General features: G+C 41.5%; 1 protein-coding gene across 1 annotated transcript; it reads right to left on the reverse strand.

The window, feature by feature from the left end:
* Nucleotides 1-663: 663 nt before the first annotated feature.
* On the reverse strand, nucleotides 664-26,081 carry DSG2 (desmoglein 2). The gene is made up of 15 exons (XM_084511108.1): nucleotides 25,930-26,081; nucleotides 19,064-19,099; nucleotides 17,970-18,104; nucleotides 16,564-16,722; nucleotides 15,916-16,060; nucleotides 14,024-14,184; nucleotides 13,108-13,242; nucleotides 12,781-12,966; nucleotides 11,621-11,880; nucleotides 10,613-10,755; nucleotides 9,675-9,902; nucleotides 8,168-8,398; nucleotides 7,041-7,165; nucleotides 5,595-5,963; nucleotides 664-3,476 (listed from the first exon to the last, which is right to left on the reverse strand). The coding sequence occupies exons 1-15, from the start codon at nucleotides 25,972-25,974 to the stop codon at nucleotides 2,454-2,456; spliced, it is 3,381 nt and encodes a 1,126-aa protein (XP_084367234.1). The 5' UTR covers nucleotides 25,975-26,081; the 3' UTR covers nucleotides 664-2,453.
* Between the last annotated feature and the right edge of the window lie 53 nt (nucleotides 26,082-26,134).

A 26,134-nucleotide genomic window follows, 5' to 3' on the forward strand; every position in this document is an offset into this window, starting at 1 on the left:
GAAGTTTGAACAAAAGAAAAAGTGGTAGGAGAATGCTGTAACCTAGCCCCAAGATTAACCTAGCCCTGAAAATTAACTATTAGTAACAGTAGTCTTTTTTTTTTTAATCAATAATCTCTTGTCAGTGGAGATTCACTGTTAATGCTCTACTCCAATATATTTATTACAGCACTAACAAATCTGTGTTGATTACTGAGCAAGAGAAGTTATGAATAAACAATACTTAGCAAAGGCAAGACTTGTGACACAGTCCTTACTGTTAAAGCCTGTTCTTGGGCCTGAGTTTTAACAACTATAAAACAGAGACACTGTCTTCTGCCATGTGGTTTGTAACATGCTTTGGAAGCATAAAAGAGTTTGACTCAAAAGCCCAGTAACATGAGCTGTTGTTATCTTACTTGAAGACTTAAAGAATTTAGTGCTCTTAATCAGCAGGCAGAATTCTTTTTTTTTTTTTTTTTTCTTTTCTTCTTTTTTTTTTCTTTTCTTTTTTTTTTGTCAGAAGTTAGCAAGAAAGAAACTTTTATTTCATCTGTATCTTCAAGGTAGTCCTTCAGGCTATTTGGGAAATCCCAAACTTAGTTATATCTTTAAACTTTTCATATGCAGTGGAAAAGCCATTGTTTTCACCTGGTCTTAATGCTGAATAAAGAATAGAAAAAATGCAGTACAGTTCTTTATTTCAGATTGCGTAAAAATACAGAAGTTCACTTCCTCTAATTGTTGGAAAAAAATGGTCACCACTTAAAACTGTATGCTTGCTTAAAAGTAAAGACATATAATTTAAAAACAAAGTTTGAGAGAGAAATAAGCAACAGGTCTAAGCAAGCTCATCATCTGATTTGCTTGTAAGTACTCCTCCATGTACTGTAACAGCCCATACTTATGTGCACCCGGCTGAGCATAGCCATGTTTCTGACTTTTTATGTTTATGTGTTTGAATCACCTTACCCCTCAAACAAAATACTCTCAAACAAAAAACACTGAAAGTGTTTCTAGTGAAAGGAAAAAACATATCAATGGAAAATGTAGCCTGCAGCTACATGAAAAATCCAGCAGAGATGGAGACAACTGGAAAGCTCCGCAGGTCCATGGGCTTTACATTACCTTATGACTAGCTTGCTGATTTTACAGGTATGAGATACACACAGTACTAACACACTTCTTTCCACTCTGACAAAACATGAACTTGCGTATGCTCGTTTTTTCCTATAAAAGTCACTTTAAAATGTTTCAACCTGCATAAAAATAAATATTTACATGTGCATATATACATAGTGCCAAACAGTACAGTACTCTCTTTCCATTTCACCACACAGACTTCATGGAAAGAGAAATAACATTAAGTGTTGCAGAATTATATAGAGATTTCTATATTCTTGTTGGAGCTAATGAAAGCTACCATTGCATGGCACTGCTAAGGCCACAGGAGTTCTGATGCTGGAGTCAGCGCAACATGCATTAGGCTGCATTCCTCTGCTTCTATCTGAGATTTCACAGATAGAATTGAAATCTATTAATTGCACTTGTAAATCAGATCCAACAAATTCCTAAGGGCCATAAACTCTGCTAGCAAAAGCCACTGAATGAATCTGGCTGTAAAGCCAAAGTAAATTTTGGCTGTTTCTCATTAATTATTTAATGACTAATTTGGAGTCAGTGAAAATCTGAATGATACAAATGCTTACTTTTCCATGTCAGTCTACATCTGCAACACATAATGGAATTTTTACACTCAGGTGCCAAAACAACAACAACAAAAAAACCAGTTCTCAGCTCTTTTTGCTACTTGCATATTAGTACAGAGGTTAAAGACAGCAAGTACTGATTGCTTAAGGTACAGATGCTGATAACCTGAAGTTTGAACAACCCTCCAGGAGATCAACACACCACTGCTGTAAGGACTTTGGTGATTCAGGCTTGTCAGGAAGGAGGGATTTCTTAAATTTCCTATGAATTCACAAGGGTGCAGAGACCCACAGCTGCAGCTAAGGGGAGCTGCCCTGCTCCACAAGGTAACAGATGGAAAACATGGTGAAAAACATGGTGAGAAATCGGTGCCCCTCTGGGGGGGGACTTCAGCATAGACTAAACAACAGCTTAGAAACCTAACTTGTGCTTTGCTAGAGTTTAGACTTTTTCTGCTTTCCCATAATATGCAGCTTTGTTCTGTGGTATTATTACAATAACCACATAATAAAAATAGCATATATATAGCAAAATAGTTACAAAAATAGCAAACAAGGAAAATAAACATTTCCTGCACCTTTGCACTTCCAAAGCTTTGTCACCAATGTTCTGTGCTAACAGCAGACTTCTTTGCTATCTTCTTGGTCGCAATCATTGATAGAAGCCAACCACACCCAAGTCCACACCATTCTTAAAGCACCAACAAATCCAGGTCTCAAGATAAAGCCCAAAGTGAGATGCATGCTGAAAGATAGGCACCACGCTTAGGAGCGGGTGTACTGCACTGTGCTGTACTTGGTGACCCTGGAGGACTTGCTCAGCGTGGAGCTGGCAGGAGGTGCCCCCTCCACAGCTGAGCCTACCTGGTTCAGCAGGGAGTCCGTGATCAGCACATGCTCTTGCCTTCCTGCACTGGCACCGTCTGCCCGCTCAGCTCTGCCTGTCCCCCCTGAAGTTGTGAGGACCTTCTCGTTCACCACCACGCTCTGCCCCTCAGACAAAGCAGGGAAGCTCAGCGAGCCCTGCTCGCCAGCAGGCACTAGCACCCTCTCCCGCTCCCTCACCACCACATACTTTGAGTCGGTGAGGTCCTGAACTGTCATGGTTCCTGCCCTAGTGCCCTCTGACTTCACCATCCTTTCCGTAACCACCACGTTGCTTCCAGAGGGCAGGTCGGGGATTTCCACCATTCCCTGCAAGCTCGATGCAGGGGCCAGCACCCTCTCTGTCACCACCACGTTCTCTGAAAACTGGGGATCTAGAAAAACAGCAGCTGGGTGGGCAGGGCCCCCTGCAGAATAGGATGTTTCCGTCATGGTGACATTGGTCTCCGCGTAGGATGGGGGATGGGGACAGACGTCATGCTGCCCAGACCGTGACGAGAAGGTTGTCTCCGTGACCACCTCCTGGGACACAGCCTCTTGTCCCATGCCACCACCTGCCTGTGCTGGCGGGACGGACGAGAAGTGGCTGCCCGAGGAGAATGCTTGTTTGGAGCTGAAGGCTTTTTGCTGATTTAAGAGCCGTGAGCTTGCATCATGAACGCTGAAACCAGATTCATTCCTGGAGCTACCATCTTTCATGTCGATGTGTCTACCTATGCATATTTCTGCTAGAGTCTTAAATTTATCTCCTAAATCATCAAGAAAGTGGTCATCAAAGTCGCCCTCAATAAAGCTGCAGCACCCGATGGAGCCATGGGGGGAGCCAGACTCCCCCTGGGAATAGACCAGGAGACAGTCCCTTGCAGCTTGGGCTTCATCTTCTTCCGCAAAAGAGACAGCTTTCTGAAGACAGGAAGCAAAAACAAGCAAAAGATCATTAATGGCACTTTCAGACAGTAAATTTGAAAAAAATCAGGCATGGTTGGTCAAAAGGATCATAATAAAATTTAACTGAACCCACAGCAACTGTAAACAAACTAAGGACAGTACTAGAACTGCTTTTTTGAAGTTAGCCTGAACTTAACAGTATGAGAAAAACAAAAAACAAAAAACAAACAAACTAAAAAACAACACAGAGCACTTTGGAATTAAATTGAAAGCCTCAGGTATATCACCATCTGCTACTATTTCCTCCCAGACTACTGTTTACGATACTATTCTGTCCTCACAAACAGACAAAGATATTACGTGTATTTTGGTTCAGTGAATGAACTTCATCTATAACTAGGTCTTTGTGTGAGAGTACCAAAACTGAGAGTATCCTCACATTTAAACACATTAGTACATGCTGACATGTCATCACCTGCCATGGCTCTTCTCACTTGTGTAGCCTGCAGGATCACACCCAAAGAATTAAACAGCAAACAAATCACCAAGTTAAATGGTTTGGCATGCATGGACACATGGTCCAGCATATAAACTGGATCTACGCAGACCATTTTGGAACAAGGTGGGCTTTTGGGTTCAGACTTTATTGCTTCCAGGGCCAGCTCAGTCTGAGAGCAGTGTCTGCAATAGGGCTGCTGTTGGTGCTAGCACAATTATCTTCGTATGCTCTTGCACCAGCTGCAGCTCCAGGAGTGAAGATAGCCAAACCCTCTGGGCCTGCTGAACCAGCTTTACATAATATGGTTACTGGCTTGTGCTCAGAACCACTCTTCTGCCACATTTGAAATTCTGGAGTGCATATCAGCTGAGGCATCTGTGTAATGGGGTACATATCCAGATCCAAATTGATTCTGTATGTTTATCTGCATTTGATCCTGGAAGCAGGCACATAACCAGAGATACTTTGACAGAAATCAGCACACACCTGAACTACACAGTTTGGACATCTGTCTAGTTTTTTTTTTTTCCTTTTCTTTTTCTTTTCTTTCTGTTTCTGAGGTACTTTAGCCTCCCAGAGAAGTAGAATCTTAACTAACCTTTTAGCCTCAAATAGTATAACCTTTACTAAGCCCTCCTACAGGAATTCAGCAGGCAGCTATGCTCAAAGTATGCCTTAACATTCAGAAGCAAAAAGAGCAGCTGGAAAGCAGAATTGCTACTATTGTGTGTGTTCACCCAGAAAACCAGTAGCTGGAGCATTCAGGAGATGCACAAGTCCTTCCCTCAGCTAACCACCTAGATGTGATTCAAACCTGTACAGCTACTCCCCTGCACGGCCCCATTGTCAGCCAGCTGTAGAGAGTGAAAATGTTCTATTTGTAGAGGTGATGGATGATCTGTACACTCTTTGGCTTATGGAAGTGGAGTTTTCCCTATAGGTAGCTCACCAACCTAAGGACTTATGATGGGTGTTACAAAAGAAGCATAGCTGCATTGAGTAGGATTATCCTATTGTTCAATGATTAGATAACAAAAAAATAATTCAGAAAAGGGATTTCAACATGTGCTCCTATGCTTCTGATAAAGCTTCTTTCACCCAAGCTATTGTGCAGACAAATCCAGCACTGTTTCATCAGCTATTTTGAATACGCAGACCCACCCTCTACCATTTGACTTTTGTGGCTTATTTTTCAAAAACTTGCTCCATGATAAGGTCTACAGCTGTGACTCATGAAGAGTCATCGGTGCCTCCCTACAGGACAGTTTCATGTGCTCAAGTCTCTGAGGTTTCTATCACATCATCTGCTTCATGGCTTCTTCCTGGACAAGGAGCTCCTTGGTCACTGGTGAATATTCTGGATATCAAGCCTTGAGAGAAGGGTCTTGCCATTGGAGATTTGGTGAACAACCTAAGATGCTACAAAACTGAGCACTGTCAAGGTCTACATCCTACATGTGAGCCTAACCCCCAAATCCTTAATGCCCCCACCCACATGCACGCAACATTGACCATTATTGGGATTGTTTACACATACACAAACCTATTTGTCTGTGTTTGTAACAACATAAATGGCATTTCACAGTCCTAAGTGTAAATCTCAGTATACTGTTATTCTCAGGTCATATGCTTACGTCATTGAAGTAGTCTCTTAAAAATTCTTCATTCATGGCTCCTGCAGTTCCCACCGCCATGCCTCTTCCAGCTGCTACCACGTTGCCTTCTCCAGCTGCCATGCCTTCAACACCTCCAGCTGCTGCAGCTCTGGCATGGTACTCAGCACCAGAAAGGAGATGTCTTTGCTCTTCCCATCCTTCCCTGGTAACGATGCTGCAATGCCCTCTTACATTAGAGGCAGAGCTGCCTCCGCATGCTGCAGCTTCCTCTGCACTCATTCCTCCTCCTGCTGCTGCTGCTCCTGTTGCTGCTCCTGCTGCTGCTGCTCCAGCAGTCACTCCTTTACAGTTCCCCAGTGCAGTGGGTGGGATGATGCTTTGCAATGGCTGCATGAACAACACAAATTAGGATGTGACATGAAAGCTGTGCTGTCTAGCACACGGAACTCACCAAACCAGCAGCAGGGCTGGGTGGGACCTGGGAGGGTGCCGTCTTACATGTTTGAACTTATACATGTTGCTGCAAAGGGCCTCCTGAAAGAGGGTGCAGCTTCCATGACTGTGTTCCCAAGGAGGATCACAGAAGTGTTTCTATAGGTTTTTGTTTTCTTAAAACTGAAAGGGTTGGGAGTGAAAGGGGGTGGGGAGGAAGGCTGCAAATCTCCAGGGCATTCAGCTGTTCCAAAAAAGACTATGCCCAGCTTTGGGGAAGTGTGCATTGCCTGCTTTGCTTATGGAGTTACCTGGCCTTTTTGTCTTTTCTAGCAGTTTGGCTTCCCTGTAAAGTTAGTAAAATTCATCATGAATTTTCTGTGCCCAAATCAAGGTCTTTTACTTGTTTCTTCATTATTGTGCAAAAGCAGGACAGTGTCATGCATTTTGTTTTTTGGGTTGTGTAGGATAACAAGAAAGAGCAAACATGTTTTGCATTCACTGTTCTTTCTGTATATTTGATGTTTTTTTCTCTCCCTCCCCCCCTTTTCTTCAGTAAGAGTTTTGCTTTGTTTAAGAAGAGAAACACACAAGGAAGTAATTTAAAAGGCAACCTGCAAATTTAAACCAGTGATGGGAAGCTAAGCTTTACAACCTGTTCTTTCACTGTTTTACTCCCAAATAGGCAGAAAACATTCCATGCTTGCAGATGCAAATACTTCACTCTTTATAGCATGGATGCTTTTCCCACACTTCTATCTTATGCTCAGATACTATCAGCATTTGCTTGATTGCTTTGCCTTTACTGTGGAATTTAAGCACTACAGTTGGTATTTTCTAGAGCTGCTGCTGGAATTCACCTTCCAAGCATCCTTCATTGAGCCTGATAGGGTTAACTTTAATTAATGTTCATGTGTAGTTAAAATCTGCTGTGCAGGTTTGAAACATCAGCCCATAATGTGGAGGAGATGCCAAGTGCAAAACTGAACAGTTGGATAGAAATCAAAGAGAAATGCTATTAGGGAAACATGCCTTCTCTTCAGGAGCTGCTCCTTCGCTGTTCCATTTACGCAACATCTCTTCACTGCAGTCTGGTATTGCAGCAAATCCCTTTGCTCCCGAGCCACATGGACACAACAGCAATAGCAGTGGAAGAACTGCAGGGAAACATCAGTCTGACATTACTTATGGGAAGATTAGGGTCAAAGCAGAGTAACAGCAAATGCTGAAGTCTGATCAGCTCCTATATAGAAATCGATCTTTAATGAGTTCATGATCATGAGGGCTAATAAAGACTGCAGACAAATTCCTAAACATTCAAGGTTATTTCCTAGAAACATGTGCCAGAATGGTTTCCTGAATAGTGAACTGTTAATTAACCTGTCACTTCCGCAGATAACCACATGCAGGTATTTATCTAAACTTCTATTGAAGATCTCATATAGCAAAACCAGCCCCTAAATATCATTGTACAACCTCAGCATTTCCAACTCCTCCTGTTCTGTTACTGTTAGATCAAGACAAAACTTCATATGGATTTCACCTCACCAATCCTATGACACGTCTTCAGCATTACCTGAGGGGCTCAAAATAATCCAGTTTCAAGAGGAAAACATCTTCCTGTGGAATTAATTTTGTCTTGCTAGATTGCTGCCACTACAAGCAACGAACTATTGCCATTTCAAGTGCAGAACTGGTATATATATGGCCGTAATATGATTACAGGTATTTCTTATTTTTGAGCTTCTGTGTTGTCTTATCAAAGAATAACTTCATTTGCTACTCAGAGTAAGGAACCAGATCTGGGTCTGTAATGAGGGTGATAAGCATTGACAGAGTGCTGCAGTTTAAGTGGGAAGTTAGGGTTCACAGAGGTAAGTGTGGGAAACACTACAAGGATCCCTTAGTGCTTCTCCCTTGTTATTATGGCATCATAAACAAATATTAAAGTTGTACATATTCATTTCAAAACGCACAGCTTGAAATGCTTTGAGTGTGAAATGCCGATGTCACCAAAATTAACTGGAGATTTGCCATGACTTCACACAGACTAGGAGTTTACACAAGATGATAAAACCTGGGAGTGGGACAGTTTCTTCCTTGGTGCCTTGCGCAATATATTCATAGTTCTTCTGAGATAACATGAAACAATTACTTACGTAGCAGAAGTAAAAACGCCAAGATGATTAGTGCAACCGCTCCTGGTCCCAGGCCCACTGACGTATTGGCAATAAGTTTGTCTTTGCATCCACCATCAGCTGCACATGTACAAACAGTCAGTTGCAGGGACTGCCGCTGAGTGCAGCTGAACCCTTGGAAATCCTGTATTAAGAGGGGAACTTCAGATCTGCCCACCTTCAGGTTCTGGGGGACCAGCTGCACACTGGTGTCTGAGTCAGAATGGTGTGGTTAAAGAAAGAAGAAAAAAAGCACACAAGAAAAAAGTGAACAAAAAGTTAAGTACTGTAAATGTTCTCAAAATCCCAACAAGTCCCCTCCAGTTAGGACCACCCAATGCAATCACCTTAAATTCAGAGCTGCTGGTACAGCATGTGTGCTCTTATCAAGTAATTCATGTGGTAACAAAGCAGCCCTGCTCACTTGTAGTCTCAGATAACTATGGAAGAGCTTCACACCAGCAGACCCATCATGTAAGACTACCCAGCTGCTTACATAGCACTAATCTTCACTTCATCCAGACAGCTAAAGTCTGAATTCCCCTAAGACACTGTCAGTCTTTAGGAGATTAATCTGTTGTAGGCCACTGGCAGAGACCAGGTAGCCAGAATTCTAACCAATACTAACCCTGCGGCTGCCCCATGTTGAGGACAGGACTAGGCAACAGATGCCCAGATAATCCCAGCTGTGGAACACCAACCTGTTTTGAAAAGTCGTGATCTCTACAATTACTGCTAGTCTGGCTACAAGCAGTGTAAGAAAACGTAAGAAGATTTCTTTTTTATCCTTAGTTGTGACTGGGACAACTCTGCTGACTGCTTTGTAGTGTTATGCTGTAGGACTATGGATGATAAGAATGAATATAAGAAAAAGAACTTCGTTGTGCCTTCAATCTTCCTTCCAAGTATTTCGTAGGTTTATATGAATAGGAATGTAAGAAGAAAATGCTCATCTCATTTTGAAATATTCATTAAAATTAATTATGATTTAACACTTCATGCTGCTTTGTGGCCAGCATGAACTACTTGATAAGAATAAAGACTTTTATGATTATGTTCTACTGCACTGGATAATTGGACAGGTTACACTGTATTTCCTCTTTTCAAGACCCACACTTTGCAGATGGATTTTTTCCTTTCTTTTTTTAAAAAAAAAAAAAAAAAAGACTTTGGAGTAACTACAGCCAGTTAACAACCATATCTCCTAGCTCAGTTTTAAAGAAAAGCGTCCTCCAACACTGCATGCTTTTTGTTGGAAGATGGGAATGTACCTCAATCTCAATGTCACCTGTGTCACCTGTACTACATACAGAGGTCATCAAGCAAGAGCAGAACATAGGCAAAGAATCTTCTTATCTGACTTCATATGTTGTTGTTGTTCTGTGTGTGTCTGGATCAGCCAAAGTGTCAGTTTGATTGTAATTAGCAAAGTGCAACATTCCTATGCAACTCCAGAGAACTGCTAGTAATTCAAAATATATTTTCTTACCATTTCTGTTTGCAATTATCCATTTTTTTGCTGTCCCTTCTGGCTCATCAATGATAGTGAAAGTGAAGGGAGCACTGTTTGGGTAACTATCCAAATCACTAGCTGTTACATCAATTAGTTTTGCATCTGAACACACAGTCTGCACCGGATTCTCAATAATTGGGCAGTTATCATTCTCATCTTTAACTTGAATAACAACTGTGCCAGTGACTGTTTTCGCAGGAAGATCTAAGATTAGAAAATATGAAAAATAAAATCAATATTTGACAAGTACAGAAATTTCATCTTAAAATAAAAAAGTAATATTTTCCAAAACACAAACACTTCTGAAATAAGTTCAAGAAATGAGAAACATGTTGGAAGTGCTCTCACTAGATTTTATGGGAGCAATATTTCATTCCTAATGTCAAGAAACATGTTGACAAAATTCTTCTGAAGGCAAGTTTTACTATCTTAACTTTTTTTTTTTTGTGTGTGTGTAGTTACACAATAACATGCAGATTATAAAGAGAATTCTTATTAGATGTAGAAGAAGATTGAAGAGTCTTTCTCACTTAGCTTTCCAAAAAATTTAAGAATGAAATCTGCCCATTATCATAGTGAGAAGCAGGTATTTTCCACCTTAAGAGGGGAAGACCTGTCAATGTAGGTCTTTACAGAACTTCTTGTAACAGTTCACCTCCAGACAGCCAAAGAAGAGAAATGGGCATCCCAAGAACCCAGTCCAAAGTTCATTCAATTTCACAGAGTTGCCCATGCCTCTCCTCCAAATACAGAGCCTATGAGAAATGGCACTAGGTGCCTAACTTTTAGGCAGTTAAAGATAGGGAGGTTAAGCCAACCGTAGTTACAGAAAGACAAACTAAGTCCTAAATGAACAGGAAATTAACAAAATATATCTGACCAAGCAGCACAAAAACAAAACCCTCTAAACTTACCAGTAGTTACACCCAACATGGTGAAAGTGTACGTGCCGTTTACTACATGTTGTGATTCATAATCAAGGCTTTTGGCAAGCTGAATTTCACCTGTAACTGTATTTATGTTGATCCAGTTTGCTACGTCTCTTCCTTTGATGTATCTGATTAAGATCACATATAAAGATGTACACATTTATAAAAGATCAAAACAACCATCACCAGAAAAAGCAGCTTCACAGTATGCTTGCTCTTCGTTTAGAGCAGAGACCAACCCCCTAGGCCGAGGCCTAATGCTCCTGCCACTGTAATTGGTTTGAACTATTAACCTAAGATTATAAACCTCCCCTGAATGTTGAAACCTGCTTTTCCCTAAGGAATGTAGGTGTGGCAGTGTTATAAAAGGTAGGTTCAGGGAATGAGAACCAAGCAGGAGGGGAACCTGCTGCTGGCCATGGTGGTCTCCTTCCCCTGACCTTGCTCCCAGCACTGGAAGAACAGCAGCCACCCCAAAGAGGCAGCATTAGAGGCATGGGGGAAAGGGACCCAGGTCTAGTTATGCACCTCTGCCAGTCCACACCATTTCTAAATGGCAGTTCAAGATTTTAGCTGAAGAGCTGTGGTTCAAAAATCTAAACACAGCTGCATGCACGTGCATGCGGACTTATCTACCCTAACACCCTTTTTGTCCAGTTTCTGTGTGTTTCTGCCTACTCCTTCCTAATGTTTCTGCAGACGATGAAGTCAAATGAGCAAACATGCTCTCAAAAACAGAAAGGCATGACAAATGGCAAGCAAGCACAGATAATTTCAGCACGAACTCTTGGCTCGCCATATATGACAAAACAGATAGGATTTTCAAGCCAACCATTTTCTGCATAATAGAATACTCATGGTGAAGATGTTCTTTTAGGTGTAAACTGTGCATAGTAGAAAACAGATTGCCTTGGAAATTATCTCAGTTCAGTTACCAGATTTTTCAGTAAGATGTGACATGCTCAGTTATGATGGTTATAAAAAGACTCTTACTTTATGTTCGTTGCTACTTTTCCCGTGTCTTCATCGAGTGCTTGATACTGTCCAATAATCTGGGTTACTCGCAGGCTCTCACTTGCAGTAATAATTTTTGTGCCACCAGGGAATACAGGGCCTTCCCGCACATTAATCACTTTAATTTTGATTGGAATTGTTTGTACTTTATAACTGTTTTTAATTGACTTATGGAATTCTGCTTTGTTTGTAACAACAACACCCAAGTTCAGGCTTTGCATTTCTTCATAGTTTAGTTCCTAGAGCAATCAGAAACAAAGAAAAACTCAGAATTTGATAGGATTTGATACCCAGAAAACATTCAGACATTTGATATTTAAATAATACTGGTGAAGGATGCTATAGTAAAAAGAACTGTTGTTTAACATGTTACTCTCAATATAAAAAGCTTTATCTCTTGAAGAGTGCATATCTTATTTTTCATGGATGGCACCATAGTTATGACTTGATGTTATTCAATTTTAACTAATTTAGGGAAGGTGCAATGAGTCCCACACGTATATTCTGTCTTCGCCTTCAGTGAATCAGTACTCAGAATTACTCTGCTCTTCCAATTTTTTTTCAACCAATGCAGTTACTTCAGTAATGTTTTTATATACACATGTATATATACTATGTGTATATGTATATATATATATAAATATTCATATACACATTTAAAATAATTATAAATTTTCAGATAACAAAACCAGCACAGCAAAAAAGAAAACGTAGGGCATTATGCATCTTCAGTTTCTGTGGATTAGAGAGCAGTGAAAATTTCATGGAAATTTGTAAAATAAGTAGTCTATCTGTGGCCATGGGAAATAAAGAAAATTAAACTGAGACCAGCAAGGATAGCAAGAATGTGAGAAAGCTTACAGAGTATGTGCTAGCACTGCTACCCAACAACAAGGAAAGTCTGGGGACTTCTGTCTCACTGGATACATCTGCCATCTAATGGAAAGTTAATGGCAAAGCTGGACAAAATCATTATCTTGTACAGAATTATTGAATAGAGCACCAAAAGGTATGACAAAGGAGGAATATCCACCATGTAAATTTACAGTTTACTTACTGCATATAAATTGTGTGTCAATTTATACTAAAAAGAATCACTTATTCTAGTATGTAGAAGACTTTCTGAAGAATATACTAACCTTTACAAGAGTCAAAATTCCTTCATTTGTTTTGGTATCTGTTACTATACGAAAAAAGCCAGCTTCATTACCAGAAACAAATGAAAAATTCGCCAGCCAGTTATCAGAAAACTCTTCATCTTTATCAAACACTTTTATTCGCATAATTTCCACATTTGCTCTGTTTTCTTCAATGCTTCCTTCAAACTGCAATAAAAAAAAATCTCCTCTTTAAAAAGATGTCACAATTTACTTCATTAATGCAAGAAGGTTTGCATAACATCTTATTAAGCAATGAGATACCAGCAGGTATAGGAACAATCCAAGTATCGTGATAAATGTACTTACTGCATGACCTTGAACCACAGGCAGGTTGTCGTTGACATCCAAAATCTTGATTTCTAAAGAACATGTTGCACCATTTCCTTCTGATGCACCACCACGATCTTTTGCTTCTACCACCAAAGAATAGCTACTTTGTGTCTGTCGTTAAAAAAAAAATAAAATAAAATAAGAAGTGCTTAAACGGGCTTTTTTTCTTCTTTGATGTATTATTGCCATCATATTTTGGTCATCCCTCTCATGCAATAGCCAGTTATAAAATCTCTCTAGCCAGTATTAAATCTCACGTACAACTGTCTCTATTAGAGTAGAGCTGAGGCTTAGAAAAGGATTTCTGAGTTCCGTATTTTCCTCAAAGAATTAGACTGTGCTCAAATGGAGAATGACAAAATTTGATTGGCCATGAACAGGGACAGGAACATATCTGCACGTTAGGGCAGGGCTAGATTCAGAGATGTTGTCCTCAGATACAGAATGCTAGCATAAACATCACCATCTGCTGGCCAGTGAAAATACATGCGAGCATAAGGAAAACTTCTGGTAATAAGTGGTTTTCAACACTGTTTCACAGCAGCACCTATCCTTAATCTTTGTAACAAAATTTGCATAGCAGGCTACTCTATATTGCAATCATCAGCTCTGCAGGTGGTGATCTGGATTGTCCTTGCCACACATTCACCAGCAACAGAATGATCCCTTGGATATACAGGAGGGACAGAAAGCAACAGCCATTGGGCTGGAACTGCTAGGGAGGTGACAAGGTGAATGAAAGCTTTCTCTCAGCCCCTCCCACAGTCCCCACAAAATTCACATCAGCCAGGCAAGAAATTGTCCTTTTATCCCAAGTGGGGTGAAGTAAAAAAAAGTGATATAACAGATAGTAGAAGAATGTTGTTAACTGATATATTTTTTTGTTTTTTACCTCTCTGTCAAGGTTTATTGTTGCTACTCGAACCTCTCCAGTATCTTTATTTATGCTGAATGCAGAACTAGGGTTTTGGGATATGATCCTGAAAGCAATTTTGGAATTCAGGTTATTTGGTTCATCTGCATCTGTTGCATTTATCTTCATTACAATTGTACCTGAAAAAAAGCAAACAAAATTGAATATTTGGTTATGCTGCACTGCACTGGCAAGTATTTAACTATAATGTCACAGATAAGAGAGTGCTGTCAGATGTCCTGCACAATTCTTTAATGCCCTTGCCTTTACTTATTTATTTAATAGAGCTGAAGAAGCGTTCTTGAAATCCATCATGTTAAAAGTATGTCACTTAGCAAACAAAATCACACTATCAACACACACCTGCAACCCACAGAATTCAATGCACCAGAACTGTTCAATGGGTCAAACTCTGATAGAGTTCTGATTAAGAAATATGACAGAAAACTGTCAATACTGTACAGAGAAGAGAGAAATGTTTTAGAAAGTAAGTTGCATTTCCCCTCACATCATTCTAAAGGGAGCAGTACTGACTTTGCACCCCAACACCAATAAAAACAATTGCTCTGTTTTGACTGATGTTGTCCAATAGCTTCACTCAAAATACATGGTGGCCACCATGCTGCAATCCCCTTGTAAGTCATGGCACAGGATACTGTCCTCTTGGAAGGGGTCTACTTCAGTGTTCAGTGCCAGTACTTGGGTTTGAATGTTAACTACAATTCAGGCAGAAAGATGATTACCACATGGCTACTACTGACTTGAAAGAGAGCCAAGGGTACTCAATACCTCACATAAATGGATGGTCAGTAATTTCTGTCTTCGGATTACCATGGCATTGAAATGGACACAATGTCAGGTATTTATTAGGATGTTTTACTCTGGGAAACAGTCTGTTGCTTCAAGGTCTCCTCTTACGTTTACTGTCATTAACAGGAAAATTGCCATTAACTTGTTCTCTGAGGTTTGGGTCACTATCATATGCTGTGAACAGCAAAGTACTTCTCCAGCCCATAGACAAAGGGCTATTTTAAGCACAGCAGAGCTGAGTCATAGAATCACAGATTCATTGGATTGGGAGACACCTTAAAGATCATCTAATTCTGACACTCTTGTGATGGACAAGGACACCTCCCATCAGACCAGGTTGCTCAAAGCCCCATCCAGCCTGGCCTTGAACACCTCCAGGGACAGGGCATCCACAGATTGTCTGGGCAACCTGTTCCAGTGCCTTACCACCCCTACAGTGAAGAATTTCTTCCATATAGCTCATCTAAATCTACCCTTCTTTAGTTTAAAGCCATTACTCCTTGTCTTATCACTGCATACCCTGTCAGAGTCTGTCCCCAGAGAAGAAGGCTAGAAGTCTGCTATAAGGTCTCCCTGGAGCCTTCTCTCCTTCAGGCTGAATAACCCCAATTCCCTCAGCCTGTCTTCACAGGAGAGGTGCTCCAGCCCTCTGATCATCTTTGTGGCCTAATAACTCTAATAATTCTAATATATCTACGTCCTTCTTGTACTGGGACCTCCTAAAGCCCAAATAGGCTGGAATTGCCAGGCCAGACGACATTTTCCATGCAGTTTCTACTTAAGGACTCAGGTTCCCTGGTTAGTGGTAGCTTTGACACAAAAAGTTACCACAAGAGGAAGTGTTGTTCTCTCTTGCCTTTATGCATCCACTTCCCCTTCATCATACCACACAGCTTAGCCCTGAATAAAAGCTTGCAATCACACTTGGATAACCTGTCCTACAAAAGCCACAGAATGCATTGTTGTTACTTCAGATACACTGCTGCAAAAATTACATTAACTTATGTCCTTGCATAAGTTGGGGAAAAAAACAATTAAAAAATAATTAAAGAACATGTTACCTGTTTCACTTAATTCCTCAATTGAACCAACAAAAACTTCATGTGAAAACACTGGAGGATTGTCATTTATGTCCACAATTTTAATTGGGAGGTCTATTGGATCTTCCAGTTTTGCTCCATTCTTATCTAATGCATGACCTCTGAGCTGAAATAATAGATAAACAATAAAGAAATACAAGTGACTGTGTGTATATATATATATATCTCTAAGGAAAACATCCTTAAAGAATTGCTAGCTCTGTTCAGCCCCTTTGTCCCTAAGGACAGTGTTACAGGGGAACTCATCCACCAGGTCTTTAAATAGCTTGAAGTTCATTCTTCTAAAGTTCAGGGTCCTGACTTTGCTCTTTGCCAGGCCCGTGTTCACCAAGATCACAAACTCAACCAGGACATGGTCACTGCAGCACGGACTGCCTCCAGTCTTGACCTCTTTAATGAGCTCTTCAGCATTGAATGCATATACAGAAGATAAATATAAAGCAATATACACTATATATAACAAAAATATTAGCACTAACATAACATACATATATGCACATATATAAATGTTCAGAAATGTTAAAACTACTTGAAGTTAACAAATTTAAACAAAATAAATTAAAAAATGCCTAAGAGCACGTATAACGAAAAGGTTACTATTCAACTTACAAACAGCATTGGCGTCTTTTCTCTGTCAACCTTTCCTGTTATGTTCAGGTTCCCAGTCTTCCCATCGATAACAAATAATCCATAAGGAGGTTCTGTTACTCCTTGACCAGATATAGTATAAGTTACCACTATCCCTGCATCTTCACGATCAGAATGTATCTAGGAGGAATGTAAATAGCCTTTGATAAATAAAACCACTTTGAAAAACAGAGAGAAAATATTTTAGCTATTTTCATAACAAACAAAAATTAACATTAAATGCAGTTTTCCTACATTCCTTTGAGGGTAAACACGTTGAGATGAATGCAGGAAGAGTTAACTAGTTTGTCTGAGGGACTAGTCTGGGGAGATGAGCATAATGGGTATGGCAACAGCTGGGATCCATGGAGTGGAGAGGTCTGTAGGAGACAATTGGGACTGCTTGGACAAAAGAGAGCTGGACAGCATACAAGCATAAGGAAGACTGACTGGAAAGGCTAGAAAAGCACTGAGTTAAGATAAAAAGCTGGAGTGAGGAAAAAAGGAGGAAACTGGCTGCTTAAATGGATGGGGACAAATAAAACAAGGAAAAAGACCATGGAGGAAAAAAAAAACACAAACATATTAAGAGTCTGGAACAATGAATTCAGCAGAGGAGGTTAAAGTTATTTGAGCAAAGCCTGAAAATGAAACAGGGCACCTTTTTAAAAAAGACGAGTCCTAGGCTATTGAGTGGGACCAGGACTGAAGGGGCTGCATAGACTAGAGATTATACCTTTCCTCTGCTCTCACCAAATATCTGAACTACATGAAACATCTGGAGAAGCACATTTCATTGCACCTGCATCACCATCAAGGGTCAGTCCACACAGAGGATAACAGCCTACTACCATCTGCAGTCAATATATATGCTGAAGTGACCGCTGTGGTGAATTCAGGTTTCAACACTAGTGCTAAACCAAACGTGTACCAGTGTGCCACTACAGGATTAACATCTCGGTTATTTTTAGCCTACTTTCTTAAAAAATTAGGCATATATAATCATGCTGCATGTACAGCTTTCTATCCAATTACGTACATGATTTCTATACAACCATGTACACCAGCAGTTTTGGGAACCACTTGCCAACTAGCTGAGTAGGGGTGATGGAGTGAAAAAAAAACAAACTCAAAGATTCTTGTATTATGAAAAGTATTATGAAAATTGTTGGCTGCGAACAGATGAGAGACTGAGCCAAATCAGGCTTCAGAGTAACTCATTTGAAAGAAGGAAACAGAAAGAAATGTGCCAACATTCTACTGAGATTCAATAGTTCATTAAAATTCAAGAAATATTTGTGTCTGTGTTTAGGACAGTCACATCCTTATTCTACATTTTCATCTCTATTTTTTTGTGTATTCTGTGTTTATCTCTTTTCCAAGCTTACTCTAGCAATTGGATTCCTGTATGAATTGTCTTCCTCTTCCCGTATGAAAGCTGGAGGGACTGTCCATTCTCGCTTCTGTCTAACAAGGCTGTTGGGATGAGACAACATGCCACTCCGGCCACTTCGATCATAAACCTGCAAAAAAAACAAGGTCGAACATCAGCATAACATCTAGCCATTTATGATGAATGCTTTGTTGCTGCTGTAGCCCAGACCTTTGAATAGCTTTTGCGTAACCTGGGCATTCTGCCTGCCCAAAACACATGCTGACCTTACCATTCATTTTCTTCCAAGGAGACTACAGGCTCTTTTAATAGCTAGTGCCTTTGAAATCATGGAGCAGTGTTAGCCTCTAGAGCCACAATTTAAAAGCTGTATGTTCCTCAAGTTGTTTGAATAGAAAAAGTATAGTAATCTTTTCATCAACACAGATGTATAAAAAACAGGCTTTAAATATACGAGCATATTCCCATGGTCAGAGTTTGGTGAAAATGTATTGTTCTGGCTGATTTAACTGCTTGTCACCAGATATAGGAAGAGTTTGCCATTACAGCTGCTAAAACCCACCACTTCTGCCTCATTATACCATTTGGCATCCTATCAATACAGACTTTGCCTCCTCTCTAATACATGATCCTACAACATGCTCGTGTATTAGCTGTCCACTGCCTCAGCTATCCTTTCTCAGCCTCATTGTCACTGAAACCCTTCTTCCTTATGCCCAGCTTAGTCCTGGCTGTGTCTGTTGGTTTCCAGATCCATAGTGAATACCTTCCGTACCATTGCAGTTGATTTCATTTATGGAAAGTTAAAAAAAAAAAAAATCTACAGATGTAACATTTTAAGGAAAGTTTCCTGAAGTTGAATGTCACTCAGTTTGATGGATGTAGAATTGGCCCTATTCTTACATTTCTGCTTTCATTTCGCTACTGAAATGAAAATAAAAACTATACAGTTTTCATTTTTCAGAAAAAATGGGTAAAACCCGAGGTACCTATCAACTGAAGTAAAGCACATCTTTGACCCTTGCTCTTTGATCAGAGAATACTTCTTCAGGCACTGATAAAGAAAAGCAGGTTTTCATTATTTCCTACCTTCCAATGGAGTCCACTTCCATAATTCAAACAGATCTGAAAAGAAAGTTAAAATAACCATTATTAATTCCATGTCACTTTAGCAGAAGTAAAACCTAACTTACAACCTAAGCAAAGCCGTAAAGAATAAGAAACCTGACCTCTATCAATCACTATTTACTAATAATGGCTTCTGAAAAATTTACCCGTAAGTACTCCCATTAAAAGCATACACCACAATTATAAAATTTAGCAAAAATAAATGTTTTGCACTTTTCTCCCTGCAGTAAGCAGATAAGCAGTCACGCTTTTTAAATAGACTTTTTTAAACAACAACTTTTTTTTTTTTATTTTATTTTAAAGCATTGAGTAATCCTTCAGCATTACAAAATGATGGGAATTTTCCATAGATTGCAGTGAGTGTTGGTTGCCAGGAGTACCCTGAAGAAAATCTCTCTTCTGGGCAAATCATGGATTATCCAGGCTGTGGTGGGTTACCACCCACATATAAGAACAAAATGGGTTAAATATTTAAAATCAAGGACATAACAAAATATCTGCTGAAGTATCAATGACAGATACAGCTCCTTACTTCAACTTTCTCTTGCTATAACATTGTGCATCACAAAACACATTATACAGTTTCCCAAACACCTACGTCTGTGTAAGGGATCAAGAAACAAATAGACTCATTGAGTTAATATAGTTTTTATTGAAGTTCTAAAATACCTTGCTTGCCTAAGATCACTGCAAGTTCTGTGTAAATCATGACAGCAGGACATATTTTGCAGCTATAGTTAAACTTCTAGCACAGACTTTGTTTTTCTCCAGTTGCATTATTTGCATGCCAGCACTGATGCCTTTTGGCTTACTGAGTCTGAGAGACAGAGAACAAAAGAATTTCTGACAGCCTGTGATCAGATGTCAGATGATAATTTTTCCAGTGATGATTTTCCTAACAGAGTATGGTCTAGATTCACCCCAAGTAGGCTTTAAGCATATAATTTGGGAGAATGATTGGCATACATCCATCTCCTACATAACCAACACTGAGATGTGAATGCTAGCAAGCATTATGTGACAACATTCAGTACTGGCAGTATCCACCTCTTCATCCACTAAGAGTCCAGGATAGCTACACACACCCTCAAACACCTCAGTTTGTTGCCTCATGCTAGATGTAAGCAACTAGAGCCTCTGCTGAATTCTCAGAGCCCCTGTGTTTACATCCATTCCAAAGACTCTCTGCAAGTTACAAAATTTTTTAATGTGGCAAAAATGTAGCATTTTGAAACACCAAGGACAAAAAGTAGGTTATTATGGCAGATGAAATCAACAAACAGCTTTTGAGCTTTGTGTAAGCAGATCACAGCATTACGGGATGGCTGGGGCTGGAAGGGACCTCTAGAGGTCACCTGGACCAACCCCCCTGCCCAAGCAGGGCCACCCAGGACCAGGACCAGGTTGTCCAGGACCATATCCAGGTGGCTTTCAAAGATCTCCAAGATCTCCACAGCTTCTCTGGGCAACCCGTGCCAGTGCTCCATCCACATAGCCCAGAAGTGCTTCCTGATGTTTAGATAGAACCTCTTCTGTTCCAGCTGGTGCCCACCGTCTCTTGTCCTGGCAGGGAGCACCAGTGAAAGGAGCCTGGATCTATCACCATTGCACCCTCCCTTCAGGTATTTACAGCCATTGATGAGATCCCCCCTGAGCTTCCTCTTCTCCTGGCTGAAGCTTAACTCTCTCAGCTTCTCCTTGTAGGAGAGATACTCAGGTGCCTTCACCATTTTTGTGTCCCTGCATTGGATTCTACCCAGTATGTGTGTCCAGGTCTCTTTTGAAGTAAGAAACCCAGAAGTGGACACAGCACTCCAAGTGCAGCCTCTGCAGTGCCGAGTAGAAGGGAAGGATCACCTTCTTCAACCCACTGGCAATGCTTTGCCTGCTGCAGCCAAGAACACTCTTAGCCTTGTTAGCAGCAAGGGCACACTGATGGCTCATGTTCAACTTGGTGTCCACCAGAACTCCCAGGTCCTTCTCTGCAGAGCTGCTTTCCAGCCGGGTGCCCTCAGCATGTCCTGGTGCCTGGGACTGTTCCTCCCCAGCTGCAGGACTCAGCACTTCTTGCTGAACTGCAGAAAGTTCCTGTCGGCCCAGTGCTCCAGCCTGTCGAGGTCCCCCTGGATGGCAGCATGGCTCTCTGTTGAGTCAGCTGCTCCCCCCAGTTTTGTGCCATCTGTGAATTTACTGAGGTGCACTCTAGCCCACCACCCAGACTATTACTGAAGATGTTGAACAGGACTGGACCCAGTACTGACCCCTGGGGTACTCAGCTCGTTATGGGCCTCCAACTAGACAAGCAAATACTTTTATTGTACTCAGCACTATTATATCTACCTACTTTTTGCAATTTCTTCAATTGATTATTATTGATCTTAAGGCCTAAGGAAAAGAAGGCTCATAAAAGGTGATTTCCCACTGAAGTCAGTCAGTGAATATTTCTTTTTCTCTTTGACTGGTTTCCAGTCTGCTGACTGTTCATCCCTTCTGACTCACCCTGATTGCTACCTTGATGATAGCCTTGATGTTATCCCGTTCCCACACAATGCAGCACAGCAGTGGACAAAGTGGGAATAGCAGCAGACTGCTGTTTCAACTTGCACAATAAATCTATTTTTAAAATGGCAATTTTCCCAGTGTATATACCCATATATCCTGAAGACAAAAATCAGCAGGCAGTAAACTCCATAATGTAAGGATCTCACACCTTCCATCACATCATTCCCATGAATATTCTTAATCTTATTAGTCATATGAGTTTTTAAAATTTATGATTAATGAGAGTATTACCAGCAAGACAATGGGTGACAAGAGAACTTTGGTTTCTAGTCAAGGTTTTCCAACAGGAGCTATAACTCTTTTTGAAAGGTTGTCAAGATGTCAGTTTGAACATCCTTGTTTGCTCTTATAGATAAATTGAAAGGAAAGAGGCTGAACAGAGACAAGAGGCGCCAGGCAAGAAGTTTCCTTGTACCAGAAGCCTGAGAATCACAGTATAAACTGAAGTGTCTGAAGTTTACAAATAAGCAGGTCTTCCACTGAGATAACTTTAAAGCAGAGCATACCAACAAAGTGGAAAAAATCACGTTAGTCACTAGAAACAGAAAGCCTTTCATTAAGATAACTCAAGGTAAAAATCAATATGTTTGCTTAGGAATAAAACAGTCTCAAAGTATTCTGCTTTATTGTTAAGGGACTAAAAGATACTTTTGCATTTGTAATTTTCAATCTATGTTCCACAGTCCATGGAGAATCTCCTCAGGAACTTCAAAGAGAGCTACAAAAGGTGTTTAAGAATGGCAGTTTTATTTGTGAGATACATGAATACATGTGGAAGAAATATATAAAGGTATCCTGCATTTTTATTGAAAATTTGTAAAAGATCCATGAATTTTAAAATGTGGAAAAGCATTTTTAAATGATTTTCTTTTCAAGAAAAATTGAAAAGACACATAACCAACAGGTCCTGAATTTTGAATTTCCCTTTTTTAGTATCCTAGAGCTGTCTTCTATTAAATAGCTTATTAAGAAAACCCTGTCTGTCACTTGGTGTCAATCATAGCCTCAGCACATAAAAAAGCAGACATCTACTGATGAAATCTGATGACACAGACCTGAGAAGGTATTGGCAAAAGACAACTGGATTATTAAAGAAAATGAGTCAGAAAACCCGAGGCCTGAAGTAATAAAAATGGAATGAAACCCAACAGGAAAGCAGCTGGAATGGGAGAGGGGATAGGGGAAAAGAGGGGAGCGATGGACATGTGTAGGGAGCACAAGGCTGCTCTTGCACAAATGCGTGTTCATGTATAGTCAAGGAAGTGACTAACGGGACAGATTTTGAATATGCAGCTTCATTTATACAGTAAAGGTACAGACTGAGTAAGCAAGAAGGTATGTGCCTGTATTTGCTTTGCTGTGAAGCATGGAGTCCTATAAATGTGGTCCTGTCGTGTATGTTGGGTGTTACGAGATTTGGATCTTGCACGTTCTGTCAGTCTAGTGCTGAAGACCATGGGCAAGTGGAGAGCAGGAATACTTATAGAAGCAGGCTGAAGTGACATCAGAGGTTATCTCCTGGTCCATCTCCCTGCTCTGGGGCACGAATGAGCTACACCCACCTGCTTCCGGACAACTGTTTAACCTACTCCTAAAACCTAGTGATGGAGATGGCAGCAGTTGCTGCTGAGAACTCAACAGTACACAACACGCACCTTGTGGGTTTTACTTCAGACTAGAATTAGCCTGATACCACAGACCAAACACCCATGAAGTAGATGGAGGCATCTCCCAGCACAATTTCAGCCCAAATGAATTAGATTGACGCACTCTGGAGACTTGCTTCAAAAGCACAATTTGATCCAACCATGTAGGTGCACTCTGCATCCACTGCACGTCCATTTACTGCAACAAACTCAAACATCTATACTGAGATTTCGTAATCTCAAACTGAATCTCCCTCTCTGCAGTGTTCTCCCCACTCCGGGAACAGTGCAATTCCCCTTTCATCATGATTACCTTTTATATATCGGAAAACTTAACATGCATCTTACTTTCTTTTCCCTAGACTAAAGAATCCCAGTTCTTTGGTCTCACTTCAAGAATTATAAAGCAGGATTTCTTGAATTTAGATGACATTTCTTTGTTTTCCCTTAGTCTCTCCTGGACTAATTCAATTTCTTCTGATGGTCTCTGAAATAACATACCTCTTTAGTTGAACAGGATGGAAAAAATATCAGGTCTTTTATATTTCACACCTGCTATCATAACTCACCATAGCATTTTTTTTAACAATGTTTTGCTGTTTAATCAGTCCACAGATGCTTGCAAATTTTTTTGCAATGTTTTAGCATTTGGGGGGAATAGAAACTAGGCTGCTTGAAATTGCATCACCTTTGTTCTTTCTAAAACAAAGAATCCCATATTTGTTTTTTTTCTTTATTCAACTTGACTTTTGAAAAGTAATTGCAACTGGCAGTGATATTACAACAGTAATTTCACGTATTCTGGACTGAACTTCATCACATCCAGCATAACATGTAACATCTCAAACATCATGAGGTACAATCTGAGAAGACATTCAGAGGAAAAAAACACTTGCCCAATAAAACACACACGTCTTTCTCAACTATTATCTCAAATACAGAAAGCTTTCTAAGATGTCCTCTGTTGCAGACACGATGCTTACCCGCCACCTACCAGTCTAATGACCCTTGATAGCTGTGTCTACATGGCAGGGCCACGGCTCTGGGTGTGTGCCCTGGACATGATCCAAGCCAGTTCCAACCCTATGGGACATCGCCCGGCACACCTGGACTTTTCTGGTAAAGGGTTGGAAGCAAGGACAGGGGAAAGCTGCCGGGACCTCTGCAAGGCCCCCGGGACCAACGCCATGGGGACATAGCCCACAGGCAGGGAGGAAGCATGGCCAACCAACAGATGCTTCTAGGAAAAACAGGGAGAGGAAGAACTTGCAGTTCTCAACGCTTCTGATGTAGAAGATGCTATTGGATGACACTGTCTTTCAACTGGTTTTGCTTTTCAGTGATTTCCAAAGGTTTTGAAATTATCAGTGCCTCCTTTGCATACTTTATGACAAACGTGACTCTAGACTGAGGCTCACAGAAGCGGCTACTTTCACCCACATTAATGGCTTTGTCCAGATTAGGGAAAAAAACACAACAATGCACACACAGAAAGGCAAAACCTTCTTTCTCCTGACACCAACCGAGCAAGGCAGCTTTATTTCCTGGAATATTCCATCCTGCATTGAGGCACCAAGCAGGACTCACTTTTAGTATACCGCACCCTGCCTCGGCTTTAGCTGCAATTGAGCATCATGTGGATTAACAAAAATCATTTTCCACTTTTCTTCAGGCAAAGCAAACAGGGTCCTGCTGACCCTGCAGCCAACACTAAGTTTGTGTCAAGGTTGGCAGGCAACAGGTCTCCCACTCAGTCTGATTTTATAGGTTCTCAAGCTCGGGGAGCAAGGTCCTGATGCACAGCTCTGGCCAGCCTGACCATGCAGCCAGCCTTCCCTGATCCCTGATCCCCATCCCCAGCTCCTGGCTTGGCCCATGGCCTGCCCTCCAGCCTCACCTTTGCCTGGGCAGTGGCTGCCCGGCTTCCGCAGGCGTTTTGCCAGGCTGGGGTGAGTGGCAGAACAGCAGTGCCTCGGATGTCGAGGAAGGGAAACAGTTAGAAACCATCAGTCCAAATTAAAATAATCAAGCTTTCTTTGGGCTCAGTTCATTACCTTTGATTACTCTTTGATTTTAGCCCAGGACGGCACGTCTAAAGGCTAATAGCCAACAAGGAGTGAGGGCAGGGGAAAACCTACGTGTCCTGGACTTTTAAGAATTTGGTGTCCGTTCCTCTAAGGAAGTGCAGATTTCCAGTAAGTGATACTTATGGTTGCCTCCGGGCACGATCTCTTCACACGAGTAAGGCAACTTACACACACAGCATGCTGCTCGAGAAGACGACAGCAACACGAACTCCTCGCTGCCCTTCTCTCCCTCCGGGAGCCCCGACAAAACCCACCCGCTTACTTTCCGCAAGGTTCCTCTCCTTTTCCCCTCCTCCCGGGGATCGCCCTCACCCAGCAGCACAAGTCGGGTTTCGGGAACCCGCGACAGACGGCGGGCGGGCTGCCCAGCCCCGACGGGGGGAGCTCGCCCCCAGCCCCCGCGGCACCGGGGCCGGTCACCACCGCTGTTCCCTCCGTCCCTCGGTCCCTCCGTCTGTCCCAGCACCGCGCAGCCCCCAGCCCTAGCCCCACTCGGCTGGAAGGGGACCCCCCCGTCGTGGCCCGGACTCACCAGCAGCGCCATCAGCCGCGCCACCGCGCCGCTGCCCCGCGACATGGCCGCTGCCTCCACCACCACCACCGCCCTCCGCCGCGGGGTCACCTCCTCCGGCCGCCCGGCGGGGGAAAATGGAGGCGGCCCGTCGAGGGGCGCCCCAAGTAGCCGCGGGTGGGTGGAGAGAGGCGGCGGGGAGGGGGCAGGTGGCGCCCGAGCCGCC

The sequence above is a fragment of the Aythya ferina genome (assembly GCF_964211825.1).
Source record: "Aythya ferina genome assembly, chromosome: 2".
Taxonomy (NCBI): Eukaryota; Metazoa; Chordata; class Aves; order Anseriformes; family Anatidae; genus Aythya; species Aythya ferina.

What these genes read in the sequence shown, in the direction of transcription:
- DSG2 (XM_084511108.1), bottom strand. Translation starts at nt 25,974, where the DNA reads ATGTCGCGGGGCAGCGGCGCGGTGGCGCGGCTGATGGCGCTGCTG. An exon ending in GAAGTGGACTCCATTGGAAG is followed by an intron (nt 18,105 to 19,063) that starts GTAGGAAATAAT and finishes TTTTTTTTGCAG; the next exon opens with GTTTATGATCGAAGTGGCCG. An exon ending in TGAGGAATTAAGTGAAACAG is followed by an intron (nt 14,185 to 15,915) that starts GTAACATGTTCT and finishes GCTTTTTTTCAG; the next exon opens with GTACAATTGTAATGAAGATA.